The sequence below is a fragment of the Eumetopias jubatus genome, unplaced genomic scaffold (genome assembly GCF_037043125.1).
Source record: "Eumetopias jubatus isolate StellerSeaLion01/CBP00866 unplaced genomic scaffold, mEumJub1_p1.0 scaffold_4, whole genome shotgun sequence".
NCBI lineage: Eukaryota > Metazoa > Chordata > Mammalia > Carnivora > Otariidae > Eumetopias > Eumetopias jubatus.
The window spans coordinates 110949850-110967712 of NW_028274810.1; the positions used below are offsets into that span (position 1 = coordinate 110949850).

Sequence of the window (17863 nt, forward strand, 5' to 3'; positions counted from 1 at the left end):
TGGCCTCCTCCCGGTTGCGGTCCTGCCGGCCCTGCTGTGGGGCTCCACGTCCTTCCCCAACCCGAGAAGACCGGCTCCCATGCTCTCTCTGGGAGCCTTTTGTTGGAGGTGGTTGTTTCCCCTGTTTGAAGAGTTCTAGTGTGTTGAGACTGTTCTACTGATGTGATTAGTGAGACTCTAGACACTTTTTAGAGAAATGTTTCATTTTCCCCCTTGGCTGAACGTAGGCAAAGAAAAGGTTTCAGCTGTTTTTGAAAAACTGCTTTGACTGCAGTAGAGGAATGTCTCTCTTCAGCTTCGCGGAGTGTAAAAAGCTCAGGCTCTGCTACTTTTGGAGACAGCCGATGGGAAGGCGGTGCGGCAAAGCCCAGGCAAGGGCCGACAGCACGCCGGTCCCGCTTTACTGCCCTTCCGGCAGACAGGAGTCCAGGCCCGTCACCGCGCTTCGTCTCGTGTGTTGTTTTATCTTGGTGGTGACTTCAGGATTGTCTCTTTGTGGCCCCCTCGTCCTACAGCAGGGGGGCGCTGTATGGCATCTGCTCTCTGGGGTGAAGACCAGACAAACTGATGACCTAATGTTCTCCCTTGAGTTCCTTTCTCAGCAGCTGAAATGCAGGTGTTATTTACTGTTAGTGTGACCTGGAATGTTTCATCTCTTGGTGCCTCAGTTTGTCTATATCTCTAAGATGAGGAAAATAGTGACAGTGCTTCCCTCATAGGGTTCCCGTGAAGGTGTGTGAGATGTGCACGTAGAGGACCTGGGACCTGCCCTACGTGGTCCCGGATAACCGTTAGCGGCCACGTCAGATGGAGTGTTAGGTCTTTTTAAGACTTGGTAATAGGAATTCACAAGTGCAGTTAGAAGACCCTTGACAGCTCAGACCCCAGCTATATGGTTTTCCAGCAGACGTCCTCACACTGAGTTATTGTAGTTTCAAAAGAATTCTGTAGTCCCCTCGTCTTTTGCTCTAATTCCCCTTTTGTTTTCCTTTTTACACTTTCCTAGTATCCAAAAGTTAGAGGCCACAAATTCTTTTTTTCTTGGAGACTTGCATATGAACCTGTAAATCTATATAATAAATAGACAAAACTTGGTTCATTAAAAAAATCACTAGGGCATTCTGCAATTAATCTGAAAAGAAATGTTTATTGACTTATAGATGTTTCTTCTTTGTGGTTACTTCTACTCTTTGGTCTGTCTTAGTTTATTAATCATCACCATCATCATCATTATCAAAATAGCTGTGAATTATTCCGGAGCTCCCTGGCCAGGGGCTATGCTCAGTGCTCCCCTTGTGTCCTGCCTCCCGGCAGGCGTGGAACCCCATGTATCTGTGTCCCCTCTGTGCGGGTGAGGGATCGAGGCTGGAAGAGATACATCCCTGGCCCCCCGTTGTGCAGCTGGGGAGGGGGGGGCTGACTCAGGGCCGGGGCCCAGGTGCTTTGACCGTGCGGCACATGCTCTGTTGCTCTGCTGTCCAGCCTCCCACTGGCTGGTTTCCTGAGCGCCGGTGAGTTCATCAGTGCCAGACTTCCGCAGTCTCAGCCTGACATGGCCTTAAAAGAAGAGACGTCCGTGAGACTATGAGACAGAGGGGCAGATACTGAAATCGGACACTTCTGCAGTTGATTTAGTCTGAGCCAACAATGTAAAAATTAATATTTTAACTCCATAGCACTAAAAATAAAACATTTTAAAAATGATGACAGTACAAAAGAGAAGTGAGCTTTGAAAATCCACCCGTTGCTAATGACTTAGTGCTTGTTTTTCTCTGGTGATGCTTGTTGGGAGAAAAAGTTATACAGACTGAATTGGTTTTATGTAGTCATGAGTACGGAAGAAAAGAGTAAGTTAGTAAATGTTGAGAGAAAGTAACAATCTAGACTGTTTTCTTTCTGATGATGAATATGTAGATTTTATGGGACTTGAGCCTTGTCAGCCTTGCTTTTTATGGCCCAAGTATATTTCCTTACTTGTGGAATTTACATAATGTTACTTAATTTGTGTGATTATGAGAATTAGCTACCTTTTATACAAAGCACCTAAGAGGTGCTTAATAAACATTTACTGTCACAAATAGCATAGATTATTTAGCAGTATCAACTTTGAATACTGAAGAGGGTGGTTTGTTTCTGATGCATGTTCAGTAATATAGGCACATGATAATACGAGTATGATTTAAAGTGCTACGGATACAGTGACATTTTAAATTTTATTTTAAAGATTTTATTTATTTAATTGACAGAGAGAGAGACAGCGAGAGAGGGAACACAAGCAGGGGGAGTGGGAGAGGGAGAAGCAGTCTCCCCGCTGAGCAGGGAGCCCAATGCGGGGCTTGATCCCAGGACCCTGGGACCATGACCTGAGCCAAGGCAGACGCTTAACCAACTGAGCCACCCAGACACCCCTCCAGTGACGTTTTTTAGCACAATATAAAGTTTTGATGAAATTGGTGTTGTTCTCGGGCGCCTGGGTGGCTCAGTTGGTTAAGCAACTGCCTTCGGCTCGGGTCATGATCCCGGAGTCCCGGGATCGAGTCCCACATCGGGCTCCCTGCTCGGCGGGGAGTCTGCTTCTCCCTCTGACCCCCCCCCCCCCGTGCTCTCTGTCTCTCATTCTCTCTCTCTCAAATAGGTAAAATCTTTAAAAAAAAAAAAAAAAGAAATTGGTGTTGTTCTAGTAAGATGGGGAACAACTAAATTGCCTTAAGCTGGAGGACTTGATTTTTTGTACAGAATGTATGTTTTTACAACTCAGAATTCATATTGCCATGTAATCATTCACTAAAACCTTTAAGTAACTAGGAATTTGACCATAGCCAATATGTTTAGAAAAATTGATATTGAGCTGTTTTCAGGGAATAAGCTTATCTCTTTTGTGAGTGAAGAAAATTTTTTTTTCTGTATTCTTAAAAGGTTAACAAACTGAAAATGTTGATTTGACGTTTTTTTAAAATAGAGGGAATAAAAGGGGAGAACTCATGCTGTTTTACTGTGTAAATAAACATTTTTGTATTTCAACACAGTTGTATGATTTATAGTTGCCAGCTCTTTGGGAAGTATTTTGCAAGACACTTAGACTACCTACTGTTGGAAAAACACAGATGTGACTTTTATGCATCCAGGGTTAGTATAGCTCTGCTGGGTTTTGGTATAGTGCAAGATGTGAGGATTAGGCTTTGCTACAGAGTGCTGGAAGGACAGCCTCCCTGGGTCTCAGTCTCCCTGAGAATGAAGGGGCTGAGCCAGACGCCCAAGACCCCTTCCCGTTAAGGTTAGTTTCCATGAGCCTATTCTTGTTTAAGGTTCCAGAGTAAGTGCTGAATACCACTCCCTTTCCTACAGCAGAATTTCGTATGTGCTAGCTCAGCTTTTAGTAAGGTCTCTGAGCATCCTATTTTTAAAAAATCTTACTGATCTTTTCTTAGCACGCAGGCAATTTTTGTTGCACCTTTTCCAGCAACTTGGAAAGCCTCTCTGTGGCCATAGGGGGTGCTGTTGCACCTTTGAAAAGTCTTAATTTTCCTGTTTGTGAAAGACTTAACCAATGTGCCTTTAATTTGATATTTTTGTTTAGTGCTTCAGAATAGTACAGTGTCCATTATGTCTAGGTGTTCCAGTGATACCTTATTTTTATTCTGTCACCTCTCTGAAAATTCAGGTGTGCTGTGTGAACAGTGGTGAAATTGGACTTTTCTTCCGATATTAGAGACCAGTCAGCCATGCTTTCATAAAAGAGGTGGAAACAGTCTGTGGAGAGCCTTGACGCTGAAGAACTCTGAGTTCCCCGTGTGTTCATCAGTGGGGGATGATTTGGTTGCAGGGACCAAGCCTCGTGTTTTGATTGGGTAGGAGTGCGCACGCTGCCACTTGGCCTTGTGAACCTGAGTCCATACTTGCTGAGTTTTTTTTCTCATTTGAAAAACAAGGATGCTAATGTCTGCTTTGGAGAATTGTGAGGATCACAGAGAAATTATGTAAAGTGTTTAGCACAGTGGTTATCTCATAAAAGAGCTCGTGAACTTTGGCTGTTATTCTGCACGAAGCCATCATTTTATAGTCTTTGGGGATTGCTAAGGGTTTAAAATATGAAATGATGGTTTTGGGAAGAAAGATGCACTTAAGAAACGAGCGAACTATTTGAGGAGGGTCAGCAGTTCCTGTACTCAGACTTCCGCAGCAGCACCAGAGATAGGGACTTTGTGTGGTCACTCTGAACCTATGTGAAGTCACAGAACTTTTTGTTAATTAGTGTCTGTTGGGGCTTAAGGGGGCCCAATCACTGCACTCCTATTTTCTCCACCAAGAAATGGAAGAGGAGGCAGGTGGAGACAAACGGCACCTTTATTACTGATAAAGCCCCATTCTCCATGAACTTTAGGGATGCGGGAAAATCGGCAGGCTGTACTGTATCCAAAAATAAACAGACTCTCCCATCCCAGGGGGCTCTGGACCGCAGGGTCCTTCCCATGAGAGGACCTGCCCCTGTGCTCGGCGGGAAGCCAAGGACCCTGCGGCGGGCCAGCACCAGAGGAAGAAGAGGGTTTCACATGTGCAGCTCGCCTCTCAAACGTCCTGAAGTTAGAAGTCAGGCCACTTGAGTGAGGAGGACGAGCAGGGGCACGTGGTCCAGGACTGTTGTGGGGGAGACCTCCTCATGGAAACCAGAGCAGCGGGGAGGAAGGGGCTCCTTCCTTTCACTTTCCACAGGTCATGGGGTGGAGCAGAAGGGCGCTGCCCAAGAACTTGTAAATGGGAAAATGAGGAAGTATGAAAGATGATTAGAAGGGAGGTTTGTGAAATCACCTTAACAGTTACCATTTGTTGAGCACTTAAAATGTGCTACACAGGATTCTCAGTGCTTTACATAAACCAATGTTATCCCTTCATCCTCACAGCAACCCAGCCGAGTAGCCTTGATTATTGTGCCCATTGTACAGATGTGAAAATTGAGGCATAGACAGGGTGAGCAACCTGACCAGACTCACGGAGCTAGCAAGTGTCAGAGCAGGGGTCTTGGCTCCCAGAGACTGGCTTCAGGTGTTTGGGGGTGTCAGCCTGTCTGTAGATCTTCAAGGGCATCTATCCATGAGTCAGGGCTCGGTCAGCCTAGAAAGAGTGGCAGAGGGAGAGTTACATGAGTGTTGACCGTGAGAGTCATAGTGATCAGCCTTGATTGCTCGTCTAGGCAGCAGATCTGTCCCTGTAACAGGAAGGGAGTCCCAGTTAATCTGGGAAAACACCTTCCTGCTTGGCTTCCGTCCGTGCTCACCACGTAACCTCCTGCCTGTGATTGGGCTGTTGAGGAGAAGAGTGCTGATTGTTGAACTGAGATATTTTGGTCTGATTGATAATTATATCTTCTATTACATTAATAAGTTCAACCTCCACTTTTTTTATGTGAGTCTCTCAGGAGTTTGGTTAACGTGAAATCAGTCCACTGGAGCCTGATGATGCTGATAATCAAATTTCTGAGCACGTCAAGGTGCTTCTGTCCATGGAGACCTGGCTGGAGGACACCCTTTCTTTCAGTGTGTGATTTCTTTGGATAGCACCCGCTCTTCCCCCGCCCCCCACCCACATAAGACGAGAGGCCTTCCGAGCCAGATAACAGACAGCAAAGTGCACATACTCCTCTTCCCAATCAGAAAACTATTAAGTGCCTAGAAATGAGCTAATGAAAGGCTTCCAGGAAGTCTAATTAGATAAAGTCCATTTGGTAAAAAGCTGTCCATTTTTTTTGCAGCTGGGCTTTTCCTGTGCTGTTTGAAAAAACTATCTGGGCCATGTGGCTTACCGACTCCCATTAGATAAGATGAAGGGAATGTAAAAGGCAGAAGAGGGTTGTTCCAGACGGTCTGTCCACACCAGTGAGAAGTGATAGTTGGCTGTCTGCATGAGACACGAGACAAAGATTTTTACACATTGAATAGGAGAACTTTAAAGGCTCTGCAATTGGAGTGCACTTAGTATGGGGCCCAGTCCATCACTCCATGTGCTGAGAGGTCAAATAATTGATGACTCTGAGCAGAGGCAGAAAAAAGTTCCAGTCGCACCCCCTGTTTCATGGATATGGCACAGTGTAGTATATTTGATCAAGCTTTTCACTGAACAAAAAGTTTCTAGGGTTATCTGGAAACCCCCCATTCCCCAAGGGTCCACACAGCTGAGTGTCCCCTCAGGGCAGATCTGTCTGCTCTATCCCTGGGCATGGCGGTGGGGACAGAGTGACGGTGGGGCATCCCTGGCCCCTCTGACTGCCGGTCTCCTCAGCAGTGTGCGGGCTTAATCATCCCTGTCTACTTTGCAGGGCAGCTCTCAGAATTACACACAGTGGCTGTCAAGTGTTTGGCTTGGCGTGTAGTTGGCATTCAGTAGAAAGCACCTGTTTGTTTATTATAATCGTGGCTTCTAGATTACAGTGATTTTTTTGTCTGCATTTAAATATAGACGTTGCAGTACACCAAACAGCTCTTAAATAGGATTGTGGGACCTATTCTCTATATAAACAATTAAATAACTGTGCTATTTCAGTAAGAATACGTATCATTGGAATATACTCTTTTGAATGTTAAAATGATTGTAGCTAGTGATAAACACAACTCTTGGAACCAGTACTTCTTAGGGTGTGTTTTGCTGTCATGGGAAATTACCTTCTGCAGAGAAGGCTAATTGGATCTCATTGATACTTGGGTAGTTCAGCAGATGATCAAGGCTTTCAAAGCTTCTTGATAATAATGAAGTTAACTATTTTGCATTGTACCTACTAAAAGTTGGAAATCCTTCGCTTGTGAAGCATCCAGTAATTCAGTGAGTGTGTGTGTGAGTGAGTGTGAGCGTGAGATTTCAGGAGGATGGCGCTGAGTTCCTTGCAACAACTTTGCCCTCCATTCCAAGCTGTGGGCATATATTTGCACAAACAGATTATTATTCCTTGGTCATTTGGCTTATCTGTGGGAATAAGAAATTCTCGTACTTGGTTAAGGAGGTTGGGGGAGCATGCGCTTGGAGGGTGGGAGGGCAGGAGGCAAGGCCCTCCACAGTTTGTGCAGGGTATGACTAATGGCAGCTGTTCTATCTTGCCTCCTAAAGCAAAAAGGCACTGAACTTGTGACATACTCTTACTCAGAATTGCTCTCCGGATCAGATAGAAGTGTCTCAGAATTTACAAGGCGATGTGAATCATGAAATGTGATTAGTAGTTGTCTTTAAAAGTAGTTTTGTTTTCCAAATAAAAGACCATAATCTGTTCTTTCTTCCAGGGGCACAAGAAGTTCTCATTGATCCAGGTACATGATCTATGTGCTTAGTTTCTTTTGGTTCTTTTTTTAAGTGCTTGTTTCATGGTGGTGTGAATGAATGGTTAAAATTTCTGGATTGTGATCTTTGGAACATTCTGATTTAAGTAACTTTAAATCAGAACTGTTAAAAACCTGATTATGGTTTGGTCCTTGTTTGATGGGGCACCCTGTTGATTTATGTTGTCTGTTGAAGAGGGGAATTCTTCCTCCAGCATGGTTAAGTGAATGATTTGCAATGATTTAAAATTCTTTGAATGCATTGAGCATGCTTGTCCAGTTAATTTTGAATTTATTCATAGTAATGACTTTGCTCTGATTTTGTGGTTTGTGCCCTCTCAACGTGAACTTCAATCTTGATTGCATTTTGTATATGTATTCTTAACAGAGAAAGAAATTTTGTGTCTTTTACAGAGGTGGGTTTTCCTTTCTTAATTTCTGTTAATTAATATAGCAAAATCTCTTATTGCAGTGCCTAATTATTTCATAATGAGCTCTATTATTTTCTGGGTTAGTTAGAATCAATGACAAAAGGTAAATAAAAAGAAATGAAAAATTTTCTTCTTTTGAAGAATAGAAATCAGATAGTCATGTTAATAAATGCTTTGTGACCAATGCATTTACGTTAATCTCATTGTGTATCTCCATTCTGAAATGAAATTGCTTCAGGTTTGCAGGTTTTTGTTTTAACATCTGTGTTGAATCCTTCCTTTAGACTGATGTTTCGTGATAGTTTCTTTTTTTCTTTTTTTTAAAATTTTTAAAATTTTCCCCCCTTAGTTTATTGAGATATAATTGACATACAATGGTGCTGGTTTCCTGTTAGGGTTTTTTTTTTTTTTTTAAGATTTTATTTATTTATTTGAGAGAGAGAGAATGAGAGATAGAGAGCATGAAGGGGAAGAGGGTCAGAGGGAGAAGCAGACTCCCCGCCGAGCAGGGAGCCCGACGTGGGACTCGATCCTGGGACTCCAGGATCATGACCCGAGCTGAAGGCAGTCGCCCAACCAACTGAGCCACCCAGGCGCCCCTCCTATTAGGGTTTATGGAAGGTATAGAGAAAGGAAAACAGGTGGCTTTGTTTTCAGGGGACCTGAGTTGGTGATGAGAAAATAATTTGGGGATGGGCTGAAGAACTGAATGACACCCCCCCACCAGCTGAAAGAGATGAACAATCAAATCAGTGTTAGATGCATTGGTATTTGGTCAATAGAAGCTGAGCCCAATCTGGCTAGTTATGCCTGATGGAAAGTACTGAATTTTAGTGTGTCGACCACTACTTTCAGGAGAATTAGATGTTTACAACAAGTAGAAGTAGCTTTGAGCTATCAGAAAAGCAGTCATTTATTGAGATAAAAAAAAGAATACATATTTTTTATTTATGAAACTTTTCAAAATAAGGTTGAATGGAAATGAAACTGAGTTTAGAGTACTGGGGGTAGAAGGGATGGTCTGTGGGCTTTGTTATATGGGAATGTGTGGGGATCCTGCTGTAGAGGTTGAAGCTGGCGGGAAAGAACCCGGAAACCAGCATTGGGTGTTTGAGGGCATCTTCTGCAGCCGTCCCAAATTAAAGAAACGTGGACTTGATCTTTGTTTCCGAGGGAGAGCAAGTAGAACATTGAGGTTCTGCTCTCCCCCCTACCTTCCAGTTCCTGCCACTTGTGCCTTCTGGCCTCTGCTTATGGGGGCTCTGGTGCCAGGGCTGACCACAGCCTCTTCCTCACTTACTAAGGTCTGATCTTTCAGGCCATAGTCTTGAGGGAGTTCAGAGCAAGTCTTCCTAAACTGTGCCTCTTTGGCATGTGGACTCTTTTGAGCTGAAGGCAATTGGAACTCTGTGGGATCAAGAGAAACTTTTGTCCCTCCACTGGCTACCTAGAAGAATCTCAATTTGGTATTCCCAGAATAAGAGTTATTACTGGAGGTAAATTTCATCTGAATGGCCCATCGGTATAGCAGGGCATATAACTAATTACCAATCATGTGCTTTTCCTTTTATTGCCCTGTGAATTGTGCTCCTCCCTCTTAAAACCCTAGGCCTATCCCATTCCTTAGCTCAGGATGGCATGGATCCCTCATTTTATCTGTCTTTGTACCTCTGATGTATGTGGGGTTCCCAAATGTATGAAATTAAATTTGATTTTATGGTTAATTTGTCTCATGTCAATTTTATTCTTAGACCAGCCAGAAGAACCGTTGAAAGATAGAGGAAAATTTTTCCTATGCAACAGTTTCTTTTCTGCTGTTTAAACCCTGGCAAATGGGTTGGTAGGGAATCACTTCATAACTCCTAGGAGCAATGTGGTTATGATTCTCCTTAGTCTCTAAATCTGAACAGTGAACGTTCTCTTCAAGGTTATAAAATTGTTCAGCTCCCTAGAAAACGCATCCACATGAAGTTATGACAGAATTGCATCACTTCCATTTTATTTTTGAAATTTAAATGGATATACTATTCAAAACAACCTGTTTCAGAAATTTTTTTTCCTGCCCGCTTTTCCTACAACTATTTCGAAGGCCAGAAGGGAAAGAGTTTGACAGTCTTGACAGTCTTTGGATGCTTGCTCCAAAGTTTATTATAAGAACTAAGCTTCTCCTCTAGTCATTTCTAGCAGCTAGGCTTCTGAGCCCTTGATCTGCATTTGAAGTAGAATGCTTCGTGGGGTCAAATTGTTTTATTTCTTGTCACTTCTGAATATGTCCTGTCCATTCAGCAACTGTTTCAGGTGAAATGATTTTTTGGCCAATTTCAGTTAATTCAAATTTGCTTTCCCTTTTTCATGTTGAGGGGATTTTCTTCTGCCTATAATAAAAATAAGCAATTTGCGTACTGTGTGAAGGCACTGTTCTAAGGAGCTTTTTTCTTAAACAGCTTTAATATAATCTGCCCCTTTAAAGTATACAATTCTGTGGTTTTTACTATATTCCCAGATTTGTGCATATATCATCACAGTCAGTCTTAGGGCATTTTATCACCCCAGCAGCAAGTCCCGTGCCCCTTAGCAGTCACTCCCCACTTAGTCCTAGGCAGTCACTCATCTGTCTCCGTGGATTTGCCTGTTCTAGACATTTCATGTAAATGGAACCATACAACAATGTGATTGTTTTCACTTAACATAATGTTTTCAAGGTTCATCTGTGCTGTAGCATGAATCAGTACTTTTCTTTTTACTGCTGGTAATACTATTTTGTATGAATAGACCACTTTTTGTTTACCCATTCATCAGTTGATGGGCATTTGGGTTGTTTCTACTTTTTGGCTATCATCAGTAATGGTACTATGAACATTCAACGTACAAGTTTTTGTGTGGATGTATGTTTTCAGTTCTCTTATGCATAAGCCTAGTAAATAGAAGTGCTGGGTCATATGGTGACACAGTGTTTAACTTTTTGAGGAACTGCCAGATTGTTTTCCAAAGTGGTTGTACCATTTTATATTCTCATTGGTGGTGTATGAGACTTCCATTTTCTCTACATCCTTGCCAACACCTGTTACTATCCTTTTGAGCGTAGTCATTCTAGTGAGTGTGAAGTGGTATCTCGTTGTAGTTGTGTTTCGCCTTTCCCTTGTAGCTAATGATGCTGAGCATCTTTTCATTGTGCTTATTGCTATTTGTATATTTTCTGTGGAAAAATGTCTATTCAGATCCTTTACAAACCATTTTTTACTTGAGTTATTTGTCTTTTTGTTACTGACTTGTAACAGATCTTTTTATATTCTGGATATAGCTCCCTTATCTGATACATGATTTTTAAAAATTTCCTCTTATTCTTTGTGTTGTCTTTTTACTTTCTTGATGGTGACCTTTGAAGCAGAGATGTTTTAAATTTTGTTGAAGTCCAGTTTATCTGTGTTTTCCTTGTTGCTTGTGCTTTTGGTGTCATATCTAAGATACAAAGTGTTGTATATAAACTTTCCATATAAAGCAATTTAATCCTTACAAAAATTTTAGGAAGTAGGTGCTGTTCCTATCCCTAGTTTGTAGATGAGGAATTTGAGATCCAGAAACGTTCACTGACTTGCTCAAGGTCACAGCTAGTAAGTGGTGATGTGGGAATTCAGACGCATGAGTTTGTCTCCAGCATCTGTCCTCATAACCACCATACTCTGTTCCTTTCTATAGGAATCATTTATTAAAACCTCTTTGCCTATTTGATTTCTTACTATTTTTTTTTTCTTCATTGGGACCTCATCTCTTTATTTAGCATTCAGAGTTCAGTGTAGGTTTATTTAGGTCTAAGGTAGGTGGAAGCTTTGCTATTAATGAATTTCTGCATTACTCACCTTCTAGTAATGATTGTTGCTAATTGACCTAAGAAAGTCATACTTAAGGCTTTTCTTTTCATCACACTAAAAGTAGACTCATGATACAGAACATTCAAAGAAAGCATTTGGTTGATTTCATTTTGCTAACCAATGAGATAAAAAACCCAGTTTTGAAATAGATTGTAAGTCTCCTGGATTAAGGTCATTGTCTTCCTTATATCCATTTTGTTTGCTTATAGTATCTAGAGAGTGCCTTTTGTCCAGCAGATTAGTTAGAACACGGTGATCATGAATCATCATCTGTAGTAACAGAATTTTGACAACGGTATCTGTTGTTTGTTTCACAAGGGAAAAGATAATATAGAAATACTTCTCAGATCTATTTTAAAAGCTTGGAACTTTGAGAAGAGTTCCACAAACCATACAAAGCTATTTTCACTAATTTTAGATCTATCCTAGACATTTTATGGTTACATAGCAGAGTAAATTCATTAACTAGACTTGACAAGAGAAGTGTAATATTGATTATTTATCTTAATTAAAATGCTTTGGTTAAAGTAATTAGTGCTGTGAGTAAACAAAAATAAGCTTGCATTTGTATGCGACATGGGGATAGACTTCCTCTCTATTTCTGTTTTTTGGGAACATTTTTGTAGCTTTTCAGCAATGTTCTAACTTTAGAATTCTATTTTAAAATCATCACATTGTCTAGTGCAGTTTGTGCTGAGTTTAACCTGTCTTAGGCTCAGAATTTCACTGTTTCCTAGGTAAAGATTTTCCTCTCATTATACTGAGTTAGTGTGAGAATTACAGGAATTGTGATTTCTTTTCTTTAAAGATTTTATTTATTTATTTGACAGAGAGAGACACAGCGAGAGAGGAAACACAAGCAGGGGGAGTGGGAGAGGGAGAAGCAGGCTTCCTGCGAAGCAGGGAGCCCAATGCAGGGCTTGATCCCAGGACCCTGGGATCATGACCTGAGCTGAAGGCAGACACTTATCGACTGAGCCACCCAGGCACCCCAGGGAATTGTGATTTCTAGGTCTTTCCTCTCCATATGTTTGAAGTTGGCTATCAAATATGATTTTCTTTAATTTTTTGAGTTTTCATTATTCAGTTAGAATTTTTGAAAATTAATTTGTTTTAATATGTTCCATAATTCTCCCTAGAAATTTCATGTGTGTGCTATTTAATTTGCAAATATTTGTAAATTCCCCAAATTTCCATCTGTTATTGATTTCTAATATAATTCTGTTATAGTTAGAGATCATACTTTGTGTGATTTTAGTTCATTTAAATTTACTGAGATATATTTTATGATCTAGCATGTTGTCTCTCCTGCAGAATGTTCCATGTATGCTTGAGAAGAATATGTATTCTGCACTTATTGGGTGGAGTGCTCTTAGATGTCTGCTAGTCCTTTTTTTTTTTTTTTTAAAGATTTTATTTATTTGACAGAGAGAGAGGGGGAGAGAGAGAGAGCACAAGCAGGGGGAGAAGCAGGCTCCCTGCTGAGCAAGGAGCCCAATGTGGGGCTCGATCCCAGGACCCTGGGATCATGACCTGAGCCAAAGGCAGCCGCCCAACCGACTGAGCCACCCAGGTGCCCCACAGATGCCTGCTAGTTCTACTTGTTGAAGTCTCCTGTTCTTATTTTATTTCTGCTATAGGATTTTTACCATGCTTCCTCCAACTTCCTTTAGCTTGCTTAAAAATCATAACTCCTTCAGTATTTCTTCCTGAGTCAACTTCTCTCTAATTCTTTTGAAGATATATCTCCAGTCTTATTCCAGGGTTTTAATTTTTTCAGGGAAAAGGAATTAGCCTTCATGCAAGACTTGGTTCATTATGAAGGGTCTGACAGCTGTCATGGTGTCACTTTTATCACCATGCCCCCATGGTGGCTTTTTCAGTGCTCTGTGTACTGCTGTGACACCACATTCCCAGCGCCCAACCCAGTGGCCAGCTTGTTGGAGGAGCACCTGTGGGTTATGAGTGGAAGAATGACCATTCTGCTTGTGGCTTATGATCTAAGTCTGTAATTTGTCTTTTCTAATTTCATTTATATTCCCAAATGTGTATGTTTCAGTGCTCTTATATTTGCAAAAACACATGCTATTTTTTTAAATTAAGGTGTTTTTAGGATTTATGTATATATGTATTTTCAAATAATCTCTATGCCCAGTGTGGGGCTTGAAATCATGACCCTGAGATCAAGAGTTGCATGTTCTACTCACTGAGTCAACCAGGTGCCCCCACATTCGTATTTAATAGACTTGTTCTATGATTGAGTTTACCAGAATTCTAATTTTTTTAACTTTTGATTTTGAAGTAACTTAAAACGTCCAAAAAATTCAAGTTTCCAGAATGGTGCCAAGAACTCTGGTATACTCCTCATCCAGATTTCCCATGGTTATCATTTGCTTTATGATTTGAACTCTGTGTGTTTACATACAGTTTTTAGGGCCATTGCAGAGTAAGTTGCAGACCTGATGCCCCTGCCCTGAATCCCTAAGTGTGTATTTCCTAAGAACAAGATCATTTATATACCAAAACATAGTAAGGTGATTAAAATCAGGAAATTTAAAACTGCTAGAATACCTTTATCTACTCAATTCTACTAACTGTCCCAGTACAGCAGTTCTATTTCTAGAGCCAGGATCCAGCTCAGGATCACACATTGCATTTAGTTTCCACATCATTTAGTAATATTTAATCTGGTATAGTTTCTCAGCTTTTCGGTGTCTTTTGTGATACTGATATTTTTGAAGAATACCAGCCATTTATGTTATAGAATGTTCCGAAGTTTGGGTTTGCCTGAGGTTGCTTCATGATTATGATGTTATACATGTTGCTATGGGTGGGGGGATGCAGCATAAGTGATGTTGGGTCTTTATTGCATTATATCAGGAAACGCGTGAGGTTGGTTCGTCCCATTATTGGCCGTCACTTTTTTTTTTTCTTAAAGATTTTATTTATTTATTTGACAGAGAGAGACACAGCGAGAAAGGGAACACAAGCAGGGGGAGTGGGAGAGGGAAAAGCAGGCTTCCCGTGGAGCAGGGAGCCCGATGCGGGGCTCGATCCCAGGACCCTGGGATCAGCCGAAGGCAGACGCTCAACGACTGCGCCACCCAGGCGCCCTGGCCGTCACTTTGATTGTTGGCTGCAGTGGAGTTGGCTAGGTTTCTCCAGTGTAAAGTTAACTATATTCCTTTTTGTAATTAATAAATACTTTGTGGGAAAATACTTTGAAACCATGTAAATATCGTGTTTTTCATCAAACTTTTACCTACTTGATCTGGCATTCACTGAAGATTTTTACCCGAGTCAGTTGATGGTTGCCAGAAGGTGATGGTCTAACTTCATCATTACTTATCCATTTACTGGTTAGCATTCTCATACAAGTAAGAGCTTTCCTGTCCTTCTCTCAGTTCCTCCCTGCCTCCGTCTGTCCATCCATCCAGCCAGCCAGCCAGCCAGCCAGCCGTCCATCATTACTGTGGACTTAGGGATCTTTATTTAGTGGGTTCTAATCCATTGCTTTCATTCTTTATTTTGCAGCCCATTGGCTAGATTTGGTCAGTGGGAGCCCTTCAAGCTGGCTCTTGTATCCTTTGATATGGTCCTCATCAGTTTTTGAGCCTTTCTTTACATTCTGGATGGAGATATATATGTTCATTTTGTACTTTCCCTGTCCCAGCTTTGAAATCAGACATCCCTCTCCAGTGTTCTAGTTCCTTTTGTTGGCAAATGGTATTTAGAAACCAAAATCAGGCACTGAATATACCATTGCTTGCAGGCCTTTTGAGAAGTTCATAGTGTTATCTAGAGTTCATACTCTACTATCTCTAATTCCAGTCCAAAACCTGAGGGGTCTTTCCACGCTTTCCCTGTGTTATATTTATATTTTCCTTCTCTAACAGTGGGAAATCTGGCTCCCGGTATTACCGATATATTTACTCATTTTCTTAGTCCTACAGTGTATAGAAAGTAGTTTCAGAATTACCAAGCAACGTCACTATAAAAACAAACCTTTAAGTAGAATTTAAGAGTTGTGTGTGCCCTTTCTGTCTTTATACCGGATAAATATACAAGGTACCATGATCAGACGTTGATTGGGTTTGTCCTTTCATCCTTCCTGTCAAGGTAATTATGCTATTTGTTTGAAATGTAGTTAGGCTCATTTGTTTCTGTTTGTATGCCTTCACAGGGCTCCCCCATCTTTCTTCCTCCCTCCCTCCTTCCCTCCCCCTCCCTCTGTCCCCCTTCCTTCCAACATGAAAATGGTTCCCAGAGTCAAAACTATACAAAAGGTATTACCCGGAGAAGGGTCACTGCCTCTCTTACCCCTCGCACCTCATTCCAGTCTACCTTTGCAGGAGACTGCTCTCATCTGTTCCTGGTTTCTCACTCTGGTGGGGTTGTTTGTTTGCTTGTTTGTTGTTGTTGAAGAAAACCAGACAGATGTTCTTATTTCTACTTCTTGTGCAAAAGATGGCGTAGTACACACGTTCTTTTATATTTGGCTTTTTTTGTTCTGCCATGTTTGCCAGCATATCCTGGAAACTGGTCCCTGTCAGGTCATGGGGACCTTCCCCACCCATTCTCATGGGTGTGTAGCACGCTGTGCGTGTGTGTGCCACGTCCTGTTCACCAGTCTTCTCGTGGGCATTTTGATTTCCAGTTGTTTGTAATTACAAATGCTGCTCCAGTGAGTAACCTCATGCATGTGTATTTCTGTGTTATTGGCGTTGGGTCTTCAGCATAAATTCCTAGAAATGGAGTTCCTGGGTCAAAAGGTTAAAAAAATATGTAGACACACTTCTATTAGATTTTACCCCCTTTCCCCCATAGAGGTCCTAGCATTCGGCGCTCACGGGAGCCATGCCCGAGGGTGCGTCTCCTCTCCAGGTTTGTTAGCAGGCGCCTCCCCCCCCCCCCCCCGGGTTTATTAGCAGCGTGGCGCTGTGTTCTTATATTTGACCAAGTAGACGTACTGCAGGTGACATCCAACAGCTTTTTAACCGGCGAGGGCCATTTTATAGTTTCCTTTTGCAAGTTATCTGCTCATATCTTTTGCTCATTTTGTTCTATTGGATTTTAGCTTTTTCTCAATTTTTATGACCTCATTATATATTAGAGCTCTTAGCCCTTTGTGATATATATTGCAAATATTTTCTCTCAGATCGTCATTTATGTTTTAGCTTTGTGTGTGGTATTTTTGCTGTATTTTTACATAATTGAATTTATCAGTTTTTAAAATTGCATTTGAATTTGCATCATAGTTAGAGAGCCTTTCCCTGTATCTAGGTTTTAGAGGAATTCACCCATGTTACTTGAACTCCTTTTCTGGTTTTCTGTTTTACGTGTACATCCTAGAGCATTTGGAGTCGATTCCTGTGTTTGGTGTGAGGTATGGGTCTGTATGGGTCTGTTCTGAGCTTTTTCCAGATGGCCATCCCGCTGTCTCAGTACCATTCATCAAAAACTCCCGCTCTGCCCTGGTGTTCGCGGGGCCCAGGCTCACGTCCCGACCTGCTGGCAGCGCTGTCTCTTTGCTGGCCGTCTGCAGACGGCGTGAGGAGCACCCATGTCTCAGGGGTTGGTTTTTCAGTAGGACAGTGAATGTGAGTGAGCCAGTGGGCGGCTGGCCTGCCTGCTGCTGCGCTCACCACCACACCATGGGTGCCTGCCTTCTCTGAACCCTGTTGCTGCTCTTCTCTCTCACGGTTTGTCTCTCTCCTGCCTCATCTGTCTCTGCTTTATGCCCTCTTACTTCTGCTTTGTTTTATCTCTGCGTGTGTTGCCTTTCCAGTTTTGTATCTTGGATGCCATCTTGCACATAAGAGGACTCCGTAACTCTCTCCCTGGCTCTTGAATGAATGAATGATTGTTGGATGGATGCCTGAGAACCGTTGTGATGATGTTGTTTTCCGAACTTTCCCCCCCACTTCTTCTTAACTATGTCCTCTCTTTTCCTTTCCTCCTGCCTGGCCATCAGCCTGCCTGTTTCATTGATTTTTCCTCTTTGTAGACTCAGGCCGTGGTCCTGATGACTCCTTGTTTCACTGGTTCACACTAACATTGCACGGGGGCTGTCAACACTTTGTACATGTCAAGAAAGATGGAATCTATTGCATACTAGTTTTTTAGAGCTTTTTTTTTTTTTAAGATTTTATTTATTTGACAGAGAGAGACACAGCGAGAGAAGGAACACAAGCAGGGGGAGTGGGAGAGGGAGAAGCAGGCTTCCCGCGGAGCAGGGAGCCCGATGCTTGCCTTGATCCCGGGA

General features: G+C 42.0%; 1 protein-coding gene across 4 annotated transcripts in view; it reads left to right on the top strand.

Moving 5' to 3' along the window:
* The window catches only part of TRAPPC9 (trafficking protein particle complex subunit 9), a 541110-nt gene that overhangs the window by 19342 nt on the left and 503905 nt on the right, over positions 1–17863 (top strand). For 3 of the 4 annotated variants that reach the window (XM_088022741.1, XM_088022742.1, XM_088022744.1), the window contains one exon: positions 7263–7289. The exons of the other annotated variant lie outside the window; for it this stretch is intronic. In XM_088022741.1, coding sequence (XP_087878867.1) covers positions 7263–7289 — 27 coding nt within the window. The remainder of the gene's footprint in view (positions 1–7262; positions 7290–17863) is intronic. 4 annotated transcript variants of the gene reach the window in all.